Source organism: Mesoplodon bidens, assembly GCF_964165515.1.
Source record: "Mesoplodon bidens genome assembly, chromosome: 13".
Classification (NCBI taxonomy): Eukaryota; Metazoa; Chordata; class Mammalia; order Artiodactyla; family Ziphiidae; genus Mesoplodon; species Mesoplodon bidens.
Window position 1 is genome coordinate 43554386 of NC_138169.1, and position 16793 is coordinate 43571178.

The 16793-nt window shown below is 39.7% G+C and overlaps 1 protein-coding gene and 1 long non-coding RNA gene across 2 annotated transcripts in view; both read right to left on the bottom strand.

The window, feature by feature from the left end:
• The window catches only part of LOC308627332, a 336433-nt gene that overhangs the window by 314329 nt on the left and 5311 nt on the right, over positions 1–16793 (bottom strand). The gene's annotated exons all lie outside the window — the stretch shown is intronic.
• The window catches only part of CHST9 (carbohydrate sulfotransferase 9), a 243896-nt gene that overhangs the window by 182731 nt on the left and 44372 nt on the right, over positions 1–16793 (bottom strand). Inside the window, exon 2 of the mRNA XM_081253337.1 lies at positions 16570–16777. Within this exon, the coding sequence (XP_081109463.1) occupies positions 16570–16690 (121 nt within the window). The 5' untranslated portion in view covers positions 16691–16777. The remainder of the gene's footprint in view (positions 1–16569; positions 16778–16793) is intronic.

The window sequence follows — 16793 nt, forward strand, 5'->3', positions numbered from 1 at the left end:
GATTTATCTCTCTCCTGAGCAAACTTAAAAGAAGGCTTAATAAAACCTCCATTGGTTTCTTGAGTGTGTGAGAGCTGGCTACCCCTCTTCTTTTCTCCTTCTACTAGATATCCTTTGGCTTTATGCATCTGAAGAGAATCTTAAAACTGAATTTTGAAAGTTTAAAAGTAGAGTTTCTTAATATTAATAAATATACCTTTCTTACCTAATTATTTTGTGATGGGTCATGTAGAAACCATGGAGACTACCTTATGATAAAAATCATTCATATCTTAAAGCAGTATTTCATATTACAAGAAATGCAAAATTGTGTGAGCCTAGTTTATATGAGCTAATAATTCGTAATAAATTGGTTATAAAAGTAATTTGAAAGCTGTTCCTAGGACCATGAAGTAGATAAATATTCAGGTCTAATTGCTTTTCATTTGCAAACAACTATTGTCACCTTACCCATACAGCACATGGTAAGCATTCTGGAATTCTACATTTATCACTGTGATGTTTTTATTAAGAGTATGGTAAGCCATTTCCACAAGTACTGTGTTCAGTGCTCGGCCACAGCACGGAAAGCTGGACATTTCACCTCTGTTATTGTTTCTACTCTGATTAGATCTGAACCATTTTTGATGTCAATTTCTGGCCTTCTCTGTTTAAAAAAAATTAATGAGGAAAATTCTCTCTCCATCAAGAATCTTTACTAAATATGTAGCCAGCTGCCACCCACATAACAGTTAGATGTCATCTGCAAAGAAGAAAATGGCATCTGGGCAGGATGTATTTTGTTTTTTCTCTGAGATGGGTCCAAACAAATGGGAAACTTCCCAAGATGATGGCTGTCAATGTCACTGGTGTCAACTCTGCCCCTGCATTCTTCTTTATTGGCTTTTAAAAAATCACACTAACACTGGACAATAATTTTGCACTGAGGGTCACACACATATGGACTACCCAAGTGAGTTTATTTATTTATTTATTTATTTGATGTGGACCATTTTTAAAGTCTTTATTGAATTTCTTACAATATTGTTTCTGTTTTATGTTTTGGTTTTTTGGCCGCAAGGCATGTGGGATCTTAGCTCCCCAACCAGGGATCAAACCCACACCCCCTGCATTGGAAGGTGAAGTCTTAACCACTGGACCACCAGGGAAGTCCCCCGCAAGTGAGTTTAAAATGTTCTGGAAAACAAAGAAATTTCAGAAGGGTAAGATTGAGAAAATAACAGAAGTAAGAGTTCTGAGTAAAAGGATAGAAATTTAATAACTAACCTATAAAGTAAATTTTTTTATCATTGAGAAAAACCAAAAAATTATAATACACTAAAAGTTAACTAGATTATCACTAAAATACTGCATGATAAAAAAGAAGTTTTACAAAAGTATGTCTCCATGATAGAGAACACTGTTCTTTCCATGCAGTCAGATGATGGATTCTCACAGAGAGAGAAAACATCATTTTCATGGTTATGCAAGCTGGGAGGCTGACATGTATGTACCTAAGCAAGGAGGCATATACCTGTATTTTTTCCAAAGACTTCTAACTCAGTATTTGCAAAAAATATGGCAAAATCCTACCTGTCATGGCCAAGGGAAGCATGTGCCAGGTGCAGGGGACACGACCGTGAAATGGCCTGCTTAGTGCCACCCTCACAAATCTGGTGACCTGGTGGGTTGAAGGTGATGGGTGTGATTTTAACAAACACTCCAAATTCACCATCATCAGTGCTTTCATAGGGAGTACAGGGAGCACACGATGGGGGGGGGGCGGGCAACACAGGAAATGCTTCTAGAGGCACCTGCAGAGGCCTAGGGTTGAGAGGCCCGATGACTGGTTCAAGGAACCAGGAGAAATTTAGCACAGCTGAAGGGTAAGTGCAACATGACCAATGTGGACAGAAACGAGCCTGGAGAGTTAAGTAGAGGTCTTATAATGAAGGGACTTGACAGTCAAATTATGGAGTTTAGGTTTCTCCCAAGAGCCACTGGAGGCCAAGAAGAGATTTATGCAGGAGGGAAAAGGAAAATGGAGACATCACAGATGGCAACAAGGTCTTTAGGTGGGGCCATTGCCTCAACAGTGAAACGGGAAACGGGACAGACTTTGGAGAAAAACGATGAGGTTAGCTTTGTACTTCCTGAGTTGAAGGGATCTGTGGGGGCATTCAACTACAGATGCCCTGGAAGCAGATGGTGTGAGGCATCAGGGCTCTATGGATGGCATTACACTGGGAGAGCATGAAGATGAGAAGAAAAGAAACCCAAGGGTAGAACTCGGAAGAACACCAACATCTAAGGGATGGAAAAAGAAACACAGTAGTCTGAAGAAGGAACTGAGAATACAGCCAGAGAAGGGTAGGAAAAGTGGAAGAGTCTGTCGTCAGGGACACCAAGGGAAGGTGGCATTGAAGGGCCACTAGTATCTAAAACTGCACCGATCTAAGATGGGGGCTGGGAAGGACGTGCTAGATTTGAGGGCAGGCAGGATGCTGGGGGGAACAGGACTAGTGGTTGACGGCGGCAGACGGCAGGATGTAAGGGCAGGGTGAGTAGAGAATAACAAAGTGGAGACAGTGATTACACAAAAGTCTTTTAAGAAGAGAAAGGGGAGGAAAGGGATAAATTGGGGGAGGAGGAAAAATGTGGTTGAAAGAACTGGATATGTGAGTTAGGTTATTTTTAGATCAGTGAGGTCTGTGAGGATCATGTATAGATACACGTATAGATCATGCATAGATACAGATACAAGGAAGTGATAGAGAAAAGATGAAAATATAGGAGAAGAGAAGAAATGGAAGATGGGCAAGATCACTGAGGAAGTAGACCCCTCGGGAGACAGAATATGAATGGGAGGAGAGGGGGAGGTGGAAGAAGCTGAGAGGAGAGCCGGAGACGGGGTGGAAGTTGATCAGCCTGTATGTTGTTAGAAGGAAGTTCCGAGAGTTTTCTCTGATGTTCATCTCTTTTCTGTGAAGTAGGAGGAGAGGGGATCTGCAGAGAGACACGGGGGGAGCACATGTGCCCGGAGTGCTGAGGAGAAAGTAACATGTCAGAAACTGCTTCTCTGGAAAACAGGAGAGAAACAGCTCACTAGGGAACATGGGATTGCCAGGCAACATGAAGAGCCGTCAGTTTATCCTCTACCAATCTGTCTCCTGGAATTTTCTATCACAGTCTACAGTTGCCAGATATAAAAACAGACAGCCAGGCTGATCTTGAAGGGATGACATCATAAAATGTAATATTTTGTTAAACAGTTAGTTTATGAGGCTTCCTGACTTGAACAAAACATCCCCACAAGAATATTCCAAATTGATTAAACAACCCCAAGAAGAGTACAGTTTTTTCCCAACACCTTGAGCCTAGGAAAGTGGGGGAGACTGGCCAGTGCCTATAGTCACTCTAACTATTGGGAAGATACAGCTCCATTAATATGATAATCATTAATTAAACCATTTCTGGGTTATACATATATACCAGTGTGACTGTGTAACAAAAGTTAGACAACAGTTGTTTAATTCTTCACAAGAGGCCCAATGGAGTATCTAGAGCTACCAAGCTCACAAACACACCTAGAAGGTTGTGACCACACTGAAGATTGGCTGATACATTGTGAGCCCTGCAGAAATGATGAACTGCTCTCTGTCTCCAGAATCTCTTTCCCATTTCTTCCCATCGAGCTCTTTACTGGGGGTTCTCCTGTGTCCCAGGCAAGGTGGTCCTGACCCTCAGTGGGTTGCCAGCTGAGGAGACAGGCATGAAAGCCAATGTTTACAACCCAGGCTGAGTCACACCACGGGAGATGGAGATAAAAGCCTGAGAATAGTAAGGGGGGACTAGTGGTGAATTCTGTCTGTTGGATTAGCACAAAAACATTTACTTTCAATCCTCTACATAAAACTCAATATAACTTTTGGCAATCTGTGACTCAGGGAAACATAACAGAGAGAACACTTAGTGAAAAATAAGGTTCTTCTTTTATTTGAAAACAATCCATGTTTTCTTTTCATATTTTACTCCCCTTTAATCTGTAATGACCTGGATACCATGAAATTTCCCACCAACCCTCTTAGTTGCTTGATTTCTTCTTGAAAGGTATGTTCCCAAAGACACTGGCTCTGTACTGTTGAACTTTCTTTTGAAGTCTGGGGCTGTTACAACAGTAAGCTCTCCTTTGTGCGGATTTTTCAACTGGAGAACAGAAACTATATCCTTGCCTCTGGTGATGCATCTGGTTGCTAGACTTCTAGACCGGGTTTGAGAATGGCTATGTTCAAACCACTTTAGGAAACAAACCAAAAATGCAAAGTGTCTTGAATCCTCTTGTACCTCAAGGGGCAGGAGAAGAGTATTGCAGGGGGAAATAGGCAGTTATCAGGAATCATGTTTTAGTGCCAGTTTTGTTACTTCCTGGCTATGCAAATTTAAGCCTTTTGGTTGCTTCTCTGTAAAAGAAGGAGGCTGGGACTAAATGATGCTTTGGTATTTGAAGTTTATTTTTATGAGGAAAATCAGAGAGTTTGGACTAGGTGGTATTACATTCTGAACCAACACTCCCTAACAGGAGCTATAACTTACCTGTCACCATGAATTATTTAGTGAGTGAGATCTTTGCACTCATACTCCAAGTCCACACTAATGACCGGTAGTTATTTTCATTGATTCTTAATGAACTGTTAACCACCCCAATGGCAATGCCTGCCAATAAAGCAGGCAGCACTGTGAGTGCCGGTTCTGTGCCTCATATTTGTATCCTTCCATTCATAATTCTGAATGGAAACGTGTGTCCAAATAAATATTTCTGTATGCATTTTATAAGGATTATCATTAAACATTTGTAGTGTTTTAAGAAGTCCTAATTTTGATGTGTGAAAGCAGAAGAGAAGATATAATATAAAATCATAGAATCTTGAAGATGATGTTATTTTGGAAAACATGAAATTTGACCTTATAGAAATTCTCAAATATGTGAACAATGGTATTGTTATTGTTGAGAACAGGAATGTTCTCAACAGGATTGTGAGTGATAGCAAAAAATTAGAGGCACCTTTAATGTACATCAATTGAAGAATGGACAAATGAATTGCAGCAGATTCACATAATGAAACATTACACGGCACTTAGGTGAATGAAATCAAGCTATATATAGCAATATAAATAAATCTCAAAAACCTAATGTTAAGTGAAAAAGTAAGTTTGCAAAAGGGTATATACAGATAGACACCTTTTATGTAAGGCTAAAGATATGAAAAAGGAATATACATAAGTGTTAAAAAATTATAGAGACATGCACAGGAATGTGGTGATAAAGATCAAATTTAGGATGGTGGTTACCTGAGGAGAACAAGGAAGAAGGTATGGAGGTTGATCAGAGGAGAAAAGATACCAGAATCTGGAGAGATTAATCAACTTGCTCAAGGACACAAAACAGGCTAGAAACTAGAGTCCAGTGCTTTCCAATACAGAATACCACCTCCAAAAGGGAGCACTTCTGAGCCCAAGTTTATTTGTTAATACCTCTTTCAGACACAAAATGATAGTCACAGGGAATTTAACATTATAAGGGACCTTAAAAAGACATCCTATACAACTCCTCCCTCAATTTTTGACTTTTCCTAACAACATGTCTGTTAAAGGATGATCCAGCCTTTATTAGAAACAAAACACAGCAAAAGGAAAAAATAAGCCTCTCCAGGTAACACATCCCTAACCTCAAGGAAGACATTTCAGGATATCCTTGGAGAAAATGCCCTGCAAACCAAACACTGTAACCTCTGGAAAACCCAGCGTTGAGCACCAGCCTCATGTGCCTTCTTTAGCTTAGTTGAGTCTAGTTTTTCATGTGGATTGACTCATTCAGCAAAGATCTAGTGAGTGTCTACTGCTTGCCAGGCACCGTGCTAGGGGCACAGCAGTGAGCAAGGCAGCACCCTGTGGTCCACGGTGTAAGATAAACCAGTGAAGAAGGATTGGTCTGTGCCCTTTGCCCCTTACCCTACCCTAAGAGATGAATAAAGCTAATGGGGCTCTTTATGAGGCCCCTCTAAGCTCCAGTAACCCCACTTTGAGAAAGATGGCTGCTTACAGAGGGTGGGAAGGAAGGTATGAGAGCTGGTGTGGATTTATTAGGACTCTTTGGGCTGCAGGTGACAGAAGCCCAAGTTGAGCCTGTAGGGGTTCAGAATATGTCACCCCAAAATATGTCACTTTGGCATGTTGATTATTTTGAATTAAAGGTACTTGAGAAACAGCTGGTACAAGAAGGACCTTCTGACCCTCCTTTGTCCCCCTGAAGCAGGAAATAAATCTCCCCTGTGAAAGGTACCTTCCCTGTCCCAGGAGGGCAGAAGGCATCCTTATCACCAGAGGCAGGGAATTCAGTGCAGAGAAGGCTGTATAAACAAACCTTGTTACTTCTTTACCAGTCTACTACCCCAACCCCAAAGACTTCTGTCATGTCAATTCTTCATGTTCAATTCATGTCAATTCATGTCAATTCTAAATGTATTGTTACTTGTCTAAAAGGTGTAAAAGCTTCCTGCTTTGGCCACTTCTTTTAGAGTCTCATATTTTTATGAAATTACCTTCATTTTTCTCCTATTAATCCATCTCATGTCAATTTATTGGAACAGCCAAAGAAACAAGAAAGGCAGAGGGGAAATTTTTCCACCCCTACAAGCCACCTTAAATACCCCAGGCAGGAACAGTCCTGAATCTTGGGAGAAGCTGATACAGGAACCCAAACGCTCTCTGAGGCTCTCCCCTCAGCTCGGCTCCTCTCCTCCCAACTGCCCTTCTGCTCTCTCTCCAGCCTGATCTCCTCAGCTGCTCTGGCCCACGTGGTAGGAAACAGCCACTTGAGCTTCTGAGTTTTGCATCTTATCGTCCAGGCACTCAGAGCCATTCTCCCAGAATTTCAAGAAAGGGAATCATCAGCTAAGCTTGAATCAGCCACCCATTCCCTAGACTAGTAATTCATGGTGACCAGTGATGTGTGGTGTCCTATGGATGATGGGCCCAGCATTGGCCAGGTGCCAATGGACCAAACGAAGGGTCCCATTGTCAAGTGGCAGTTTCTGCTACCCTCTGTAGATGGTGTGGGAGAGGAGGAACAAAAGAAACAGAGGCAGAGGTGGCACCCAGAAGAAGGGTGAGTGCTGGGCTGAAGCAACAGCACTATTCTTTACCTGTACTCAGAACATATTTGGAGAACAAATGCATTCAATTGATTACTAGATTTTTTAAAAAATCTACATTGATTGGATCAACTCTGTAGCAAAGCTTGGCCACTGAACGTTATTCAAATTCAGAAGATTTTAAGCAACTTTGACCATTACTCCTTCATTTCTAGTAGTATGGCTTCTGGGGTGTGGGGCATATGCAGGGGGCAGCTCCCAGGAAGACAGGAGACTTAGAAGGCAGGGTAGAGAGTTAAAACAGAGTCCACTGGGAGGGACAAGTTATAAGTAGCTGAGTGGATAAGAACACACATGGAATTTGGAGGGCACTGGGAGTACATAATGAAGTGAGAATTGACATCAGGATCTGAAAGTGGGTGATGGGTGTCTGAATGGACACTGGTGACCAACATACAAGTTCCCTGTCCTTGGGAACTTGCATTGTGAGAGGTAGAGCATATATAAATAAATGAAAAGAATGATTACAGATAGAATAAGTGCCATGAAATAAATTTTAAGAAGTAATAAATAAAAGGTACTGGGACATAAACCATCAGAGGATATCAACTTTACATAAGAAGTTGAGAGAAGGTGATATTTAAGCTATACCCTGAAGGATAAGGAAAAGCCAGCAATGGAAACAGTGAAGGAAAACATGTTCCAGGAGGAGAGAACAGCTAAGTCAACTGAGATAGGAAAAATCATGTAAAAGGAAGATGGGAGATGGCGGTGTCCAGAGGTAGACAGAGGGAGTAGGTGTTTATTTGATTAAAAAATGGTTGCAACCTTCATCAAAACCAGAGGAAGCAACTCAAACAAGTGACTTTTAAAAGAAAAGCAATTTTATTTTCCTGAGGATATGATTGACAGCAAGCATAAAGTCCTTCCATGTTATAAGTGCCTTTGCTCCAGGTCAGGTATACAAAGATCCCCTGGGGGAAAATAGAATTTCAATACAGCAACATCAAAATCAGGAAAAACAGCCTGATTTCAGAGGAAAAGAACACACTTTCTCATCAGAGAGGCTCAAGAGAAAAGAATTATGCCAAACCAGTCTAAAAGCAAAACTTATTTATAGGCCACAAAATATATTTAGTTTGGAAAAAAGCAAGATGGAATCTTGTTAGAAATATTATACCAAAGCATGGAGGCCAGTTTGTCTATGAGGTCCTGAATCAATTAACTGTCCAAGAGAACAATAAGGTGGCTTTACTTTGCCTAAAATCAGAAGCTTGTAGCTACTACTTATCATTTTCATACAAACACAAGAAGGTTAAAACATAACCTGAGCCTACTGATGTTTATTGAACTTTTGCAAAAGAAAAAAATTAAAAGTAGCCATCTGTTTTGGCAATCTTGCCATTGATAACAGCATTGAAGATCTGAATAAAGCCCTGGCTTACAGAAAGTTCACATCATTGACCAAAATGAACATACTTCTCAGGCCAACTATTTTTGGGATCAGAGTCCTATCCTATAGAGCCTGGATTGGTGACAATGAGTTTTGAAAAGGTGGGATTATAGCTATGTGATTCTTTCATATGCTAGGTATGATAATTTATAGCTAAACAATTGACTTTAGATGCTAATGTTGAATTCTAAACTAAATTCAGATATCAGTACTTATTTAGTGTAAATCAGAAATAAACTAGTAGGAATCAAAAAAAAATGTCATTAGAGGTATGAAAGACAAGTCAAATAAGTTTCTGCTTAAGGTAAACATGTAAAAATACTATCAATATCTAAAACATTATTAGTCCTGCCAAAGCATTCTTGAAAAAAGAAAAAAGCTGGAACAAAGCTATATTACAAACTATAGTGACTAAAGCAGTATGGTATTGGCATTAAAAACAGACACATAAATCAATAGAATAGAATAGAGAGACCAGAAATAAACCCCTACATATTAATTTACAACAAAGGATCCAAGAATATATAATGGGGACGAGACAGTCTCTTCAATAAATGGTGTTGCGGAAACTGGACAGCCACACGCAAGAAAATGAAACTGGACCACTATTTTACATCATACAGAAAAATTAACTCAAAATGGATTAAAGACTTGAACGTAACACCTGAAACCATAAAACTCTTAGAAGAAAACATAGGCTGTAAGCTCCCTGATATAGATCTTGGAGATAATTTTTTGCATCTGACTCCAAGAGCAAAAACAACAAAAGCAAAACTAAACAGGTGGGACTACATCAAACTAAAAAGCTTCTGCATGACAAAGGACACTGTCAACAAAATGAAAAAGGCAACCTACTGAATGCAAGAAAACATTTGCAAATCATATATCTGATAAGGGGCTAATATCCAAAATATATAAGGAACTCATACAACTCAATAGCAAAGACCAAACAATCTGATTAAAAAATGGGCAGAAGATCTGAATAGATGTTTTTCCAAAGAAGACATACAGATGGCCAAAGGTACATGAAAAGATGCTCTACATCATTCATCATCAAAGAAATGCAAATCAACACCACAATGAGCTATCACTTCACCCTTGTTAGAATGGTTACCATCAAAAAGACTAGAAATAAGCGTTGGTGAGGATGTGGTGAAAAGGGAACCCTCATGCACTGTTGGTGGGAATGTAAATTGGTGCAGCCACTATGGAAAACAGTATGAAGGTTCCTCAAAAACTTAAAAAGAGGGCTTCCCTGGTGGCGCAGTGGTTGAGAGTCCGCCTGCCGATGCAGGGGACACGGGGTCATGCCCCGGTCCGGGAGGATCCCATATGCCGCAGAGCAGCTGGGCCCATGAGCCATGGCCACTGAACCTGCGCGTCCAGAGCCTGTGCTCCGCAATGGGAGAGGCCACAACAGTGAGAGGCCCGCGTACCGCAAAACAAACAAACAAACAAACAAAAAAAACAAACCTTAAAAAGAGAACTACCATATGATCTCGCAATTCTACTTCTGGGTTTTTATCTGAAGAAAATGAAAACACTAACTCGAAAAAGATATAGGAACTCGTAAGTTCACTGCAGCTTTATTTACAATACCCAAGATATGGAAACAACTTAAGCATTTACTGACAGATGAATGGATAAAGAAGATTTGTATACATATACAATGGAATATTATTCAGAGATAAAAAAATGAAATCTTGTCATTTGTGACAATGTGGATGGACCTTGAAGGCATTATATAAAGTGAAGTAAGTAAGACAGAGAAAGACAAATACGGTATTATTTCTCTTATACATGGAATCTAAAAACAATAAACAAAAAACAGAATAAGCTCACAGAGACAGAGAACAGATTGGTGGTTGCCAGAGGTGGGGGGTGCAACAGTGGGAGAAATGGGTGAACTGTATTTTAGTTTTTGTTTAAATAAATTTGTTTCCTTTTAAAAAATTTAAAAACTAAAAAATACTGGTCCTGAATAATAATGTTCAGAAGTTGTCAGATAGATTTTTACAATGTATATAAATCCAGGCAACAATTTTAGTTTGGAATAGTTAAGACTAAACTTTTTTTTTTTTTCAGTAGAAAGAAGGATTTATTATTACTTGCAGCAAGTAAGGAGGATACTGGGGATCTTTCCCAAAGCAGTGTCTCCGAGACAAAACTTGATTCTGGAATATCTCAAAAAAAGAAATAAGCTATTCAGTGGGATGTTTAATTTTCACTACTTTATATATTTGAAAATATGTGTAAATAACTTTTCACTACTTGACAGGGGATTTTATTAGATATATGTATTTCTAACACAGGTTTCATACGATAATAGAATACATCTTTTTTTTTTTTTTTGCGGTACATAGGTCTCTCACCGCTGTGGCCTCTCCCGTTGTGGAGCCCAGGCTCCGGACGCGCAGGCTCAGCGGCCATGGCTCACGGGCCCAGCCGTTCCACGGCATGTGGGATCTTCCCGGATCAGGGCACGAACCCGTGTCCCCTGCATCAGCAGGCGGACTCTCAACCACTGCGCCACCAGGGAAGCCCCAGAGGCATTCTTTATGCACCTGTCCGACAATACTATTGAGCACCTATCAAATACATGTTCCATGCTGTGGAACGAGGACACTTCGATAAGTGAAACAGACAAGATCTCTGTCCTCGTGGAGGTTGCAAAACAGTTAATGGATACAGACAATTAATAAGTAAATCAACAGATAATTAAACAAGGCAATTGCTAATTATGACCATTTCTCCGATAGAAATAAATAAGATGGTGGGAGAGGGTGACGGATGGATCGTGGGGTGATCAAAGTAGGTGACATTTGAGCTAAGCCCTGACAGGTGACAGCTGGAAGAGCATCCCACCTTCTGAGACTGTGAGAGCGCTGAGTTAGCCCAGGGCTTAGTTTGGTAGAAAAATCGAGGTAAAGCTGGGAACACTGGCAAGGGAATGAAGGGGAGGCTCTGGGGCAGGAGGCGGCTCCACCCACAGCTTCGTGGGCCCAGGGAGAAGATTTTGCTAAAGGGAATGAGCTATCACAGAAAAGTTTTAAACAGGGGAATGATGTCATTGGATTTATATATTTTTTAAAAAGGTGGTGTACAAGATAATCTTTAAATTTTTTTCTAAAGCTGAGATTCTAACTCTGTTGTGACAGGGTCTTCACCCTGTCTTATTGCATATACAGAACAATTATGTACCACACCTTCTGGTATTTGTTCTGTTTAGCAGTAGCAGTCTACCTAGAGAAAGAGCACCGAATTGCAAATTTCAACAGGAGCTGGGGAAAAAAATGAGCCAGTGCTGTGATTTATCCTGAGATGGCCCTCCTCATTGCTGCATCTTCCCCAGACAGGTACCTGTTCTGCTTGGATCTGGTCCTCTGCATCTGCTGCCCCTGCCCCCACCCCTATGCCGCTCCTTTTAACACTTTTATCTGGTCAGCAGTCCCATTACTGACAACTGATTGGGCTCTTTCTCCTGGTCTTGACTCATTACTTTACTTCATAAAGAAGGGCTTATTTCCTTCCTGTCACAATGGACTGTCCTTTTGTACCAAAGCCTTGGCCTGGACTCAAGACCATTTTCTCCCTTACAATCCATGAGACTATAGTCTCCTTGAGAACAGGGGTTATATCTGGTTCTCTGTTGGCACCTCCGATTGTTAGGTCTTCAATAAACGCTGTTGAATGAATGAGTACCCTGACCTTGGGCAGCCTGTACAGACCTGAGAGCGTCCTGGGCCCGAATTCTCCTCTCTGCCACTCAATCCCATCTCTCCCTGTCCAGTGTCTACATTGTGAAACACGATGGCTCTGTGCCAGTTAGAGTCTCCCAACTATTTTAACCAGAGCTGGAACTGAGCCTTCTTTTTTTCTTTTTTCCTCTTAATCAGTCAAGGCACAAGCTTGGGGTTGTTTTCCTGAATTGTGGCTGAGTCTTAACTGGGATAACTCAGAAAAAGCAAGTCTGCAGATGCTCTGCATCATTTCCAGGATCATAATAACAGCTCACATTTATTGGGCACTACTGCTTGCCAGGCACCGTGCTAAGTGCTTTGCAGGCATTGTCTCCTTTGATCCTCACTGCAACCCTATATGGAAAACATTATTATCCCCATTTTACAGATGAGAAAATCGAGGCTTAGAGAGGCTAAGTGATTTGTCCAGAGTTAACAAGGAGATCTGAGATTTTCAAGTTTCCTCTGAATGTAAAACTTGCACTCCTAACAACTAGGGAAAAGAAATATACAAAATAAAGTTCATAATAATACAACCACATACTGAAAATTAGCAGAGAAAGGCATAATTTAATTGATGATGGTATTGAAATGGATGCTCATATGAAACTGTTTTATAACTGGATAGAATTTCATTTCTCTGTGACACATTTTTCCTCTTTGCCTCCAAAAAGGTCTTGTCTATTCATAATCTTTTACTAGCACATCGGAGCATACTTAAGACTTTTTTTTGTAATCCTAAAGCATTTTATTTTAATAAGAAGAAGCCCAGGAAAACTAGGGAGGTATAGAAAACAATCTGTATCTTACTGAATTTTAAAACCTCAAAAGAAAAAAGGTATGAAAAGAACCTAAGAGTTCTTACGTACAACTGAAATGTATATGAGATCAAACCATCCAAAGCTTTAAAATCTGCTCCACTTACAGAGGATCTCTGGAACCAAAACATCTTTCAGAGTTCTGTGAGTGACAGTTTTAAAGTGTCCAAAACTCAGATTTTCCAATTTTTAACTTAACATCAAAGCATACATTCAGATATTTTCTGATTTAAAGAGACCGCCTTTAAAAATGCCTGATGTTGGGCTTCCCTGGTGGCGCAGTGGTTGAGAATCTGCCTGCCAATGCAGGGGACACGGGTTCGAGCCCTGGTCTGGGAAGGTCCCACATGCCGCGTAGCAACTGGGCCCGTGAGCCACGGCTACTGAGCCTGCGTGTCTGGAGCCTGTGCTCCGCAGCAAGAGAGGCTGCGGCAGTGAGAGGCCCGCGCACCGTGACGAAGAGTGGCCCCCGCTCGACGCAACTAGAGAAAGCCCTCGCACAGAAATGAAGACCCAACACAGCCAAAAGAATAAATAAATAAATAAATTTATTTTTAAAATGCCTGATGTTATGTGAAACACATATAAAATACATAGGGACCTGTCTACCTAGAAAACTACAGAATTACAACCTAGGACACCAGCCTAGTATAAGGCAAAACTCCAGATGAAGTCTTATTGAAGAATAATAAAATGTTTCTTCAGTAAAATAGTTATCTAAAGGAATCCTGGTTCTAACGTTTATACTCGCTGTCGTGAGTAGATTGTGAAATATTACATAATTCATTTAGGACATATTGAGAATCAGAGAAAGTACTTCTAGCAAATCACAAAAATTAAGAGAATAAATGGTAAATGTTTTACCAGCCCATATTCACTGAGGAAAATAATTTCCCAACTTGGAAAACTTATGAACTCAATTAAGAAAAATAAAAATTAGAAAAAAAAGAATCCAACTTGCAGAAGAGATTATACATTTATGAACTTGTAAACATAGCTTAGGTTTACCAAGTCAGTGATTTTAAAATGTCTGTACTGATGCTACAGCATGTATCATATATGTTTATCTTATCTGACTTTTTTGGTTAGGAGGCTCTCTCAGGGCTCACGAGGCATAGGAGAACCTGGGCATGGATCATACTTTGAAAATGCTTAGCTTTGTATCTTTTGGCAAGTCACTTAAAGTTTCAGTTTAATCAGTTGCTTCATGTGTGCTCTAGGGGGTAATAATATCCACCTTTTCCCCCTCATAGAAGCAATACATAGGGTAGAGGCACGGACTTCAGAGACATACAACCTGGGTTTGAATCCTAGCTTTCTCTCCGTACCTCAGCCCACTCATGTGGGGCCTTGTCTAACTTCCTCATCCACCTGAGCCTTGGTTTCCTCATCTACAAACTTAGAATAGCACATCCAGTGAGATGTCTACAGGGTAAGAGAAAATACATGTAAACATTTGGCACTTAGTAAGCTTTCGATCAATTGTAGCTACTGATGTTTGTGGACACATTTTGTAAATTGCATTGTATATGTCAGGTTATCATATGACTTGGCTGTTTCCTCAGAAGTCATGTAGTTTCTTACTGGCAGACTAAATCACATTTCTCCATTAGTCTGTATATAGGAATATATTTTCTTTTACATATTGGAGCTTTGTTGTGATACTTTTCTTGGGAAATCTATTATGAGACTATGATGTTAACAAACCTCCCAATAATGAGATCTCTTTGATTCTTCATTCTTTGCCGCGTTCCAGTCTATAGTCTACAGTGAGTTTTTCATCTATTCACTCATTCAACAAACACCTACTGAAGGCTATGTGACAAGATCTATGCTAGGAATTATATTGCAAAAGGAATCAGCCTATTTATTTTATCACAGATGGTCTCATTCAATATTATCAGTTAGTATGATAAAATATTGCAGTAATATAGAAAACAGAAAATATTATAGTTTCTATAAACTGTAATGGGAATTAAGAATAAGTTTGGACAATATGTTACATACTCTCTAGAAAATAATTATATGCAAATTCTTTTCACAAGAGTTACCATATAAATTAAATAATTCCAAAGTGTCTATGAGGCTAAACCAAGGATAGGAATTTAAAAATGGAAACAACTTTTAAAATCATCATTATTTAAGACTTAGTATGGAATTATCTTTCAGGGTAGATTCTTTTTTTTTTTTTTTAAACATCTTTATTGGAGTATAATTGCTTTACAGTGGTGTGTTAGTTTCTGCTTTATAACAAAGTGAATCAACTATGCATACACATATATCCCCATATCTCCTCCCTCTTGCGTCTCCCTCCCACCCTCCCTATTCCACCCCTCTAGGTGGACACAAAGCACCGAGATGATCTCCCTGTGCTATGCAGTTACTTCCCACTAGCTATCTATTTTACATTTGGTAGTGTATATATGTCCATGCCACTCTCTCACTTCGTCCCAGCTTACCCTTCCCCCTCCCTGTGTCCTCAAGTCCATTCAGGGTAGATTCTAAAGTGCTTTATATCTAGAATAATTTTAAAATGGGCCACAGTTGAAAACAATTAAGGAATAGTTCTATTTTTATTTTATTTTTCTTAACAGTCATAAGCCATAGGCTATTTCTACTAACGGAAAACAACCAAATTTCACAACACCTATGTGTATATGTTTCTATGATGCTCTAAAACATTTCCTTGCATCATGATAAACATAATCCATTTTAACAGTAATTGAGTGCCTCCAAAGGACAGCAATTACGAACTGAATGATGAGTATACAAGATAAGTAGGGTAGGCAGCAACCAGTGGACCAAAGCTGGCCTACCAGCTGTTTTTGTAAATAACACTTTTATTGGAACACACCCTGATTCATTTGTTTACATAATAATCTTTGGCTGCTTCTCTGATCCGTTGGCAGAGTTGAATAGCTGTGATAGAGACGACATGGCCTGCAAAGGCTAACATATTTTCTATTTTTTTACTGAAAAGGTTTGCTAACTCTTGCTTTATATTAAAGGTATGAAAGAATTTCTACACCAACTGGAGTATCAACACAAAAACTAAAAAGGAATTAAAAGAGAGAGTTTGCTGTATATTCAGCTCTCTTTAGACTTGTGCTCAATGCTTAGTAGACACATCAAAGGTCAGATAAATGAGTAGACAAATTCTCTACAAGCAGTCTTTGCTGACCCAAAAGGCTAATGAGCCACTTGGCCATGGTAACAAAAATTCCAAGAGTGGTCCCAAGGGACCAAGCAAATGCTCCCCAGAAATGTATAACCATCTTTTCTCTGGGGAGCTGGAGGTTTTATTTTATGTCTAATGCTCTGTGTTGTTGGAAATACTGTGACTTTTTATATATCTATAAACACCATAGCTCATTTAAGTGAAAATGACCATTATAATTAAAAAGAGGAAAAACAAGTTGAGGTGTTACCTGTGTGTTGTTCTTCAATCCAGACTTGCAAATACATGAAGAGGAGTAGCCCTGCTACTCCAAATATCAGCACTGAGAGGAAGACTTGTTTGGGGTTCATGACCATTTCAGATGGCTGCATCTCTCATTTCTGAAGACCACATAGTTTGGTTTTCCACAGAGTTTCAATCCTTTCTTTTCTTCTTAAGTGCTCGTTCGGTGAAGTAACCTAGAATTTTTTAAAA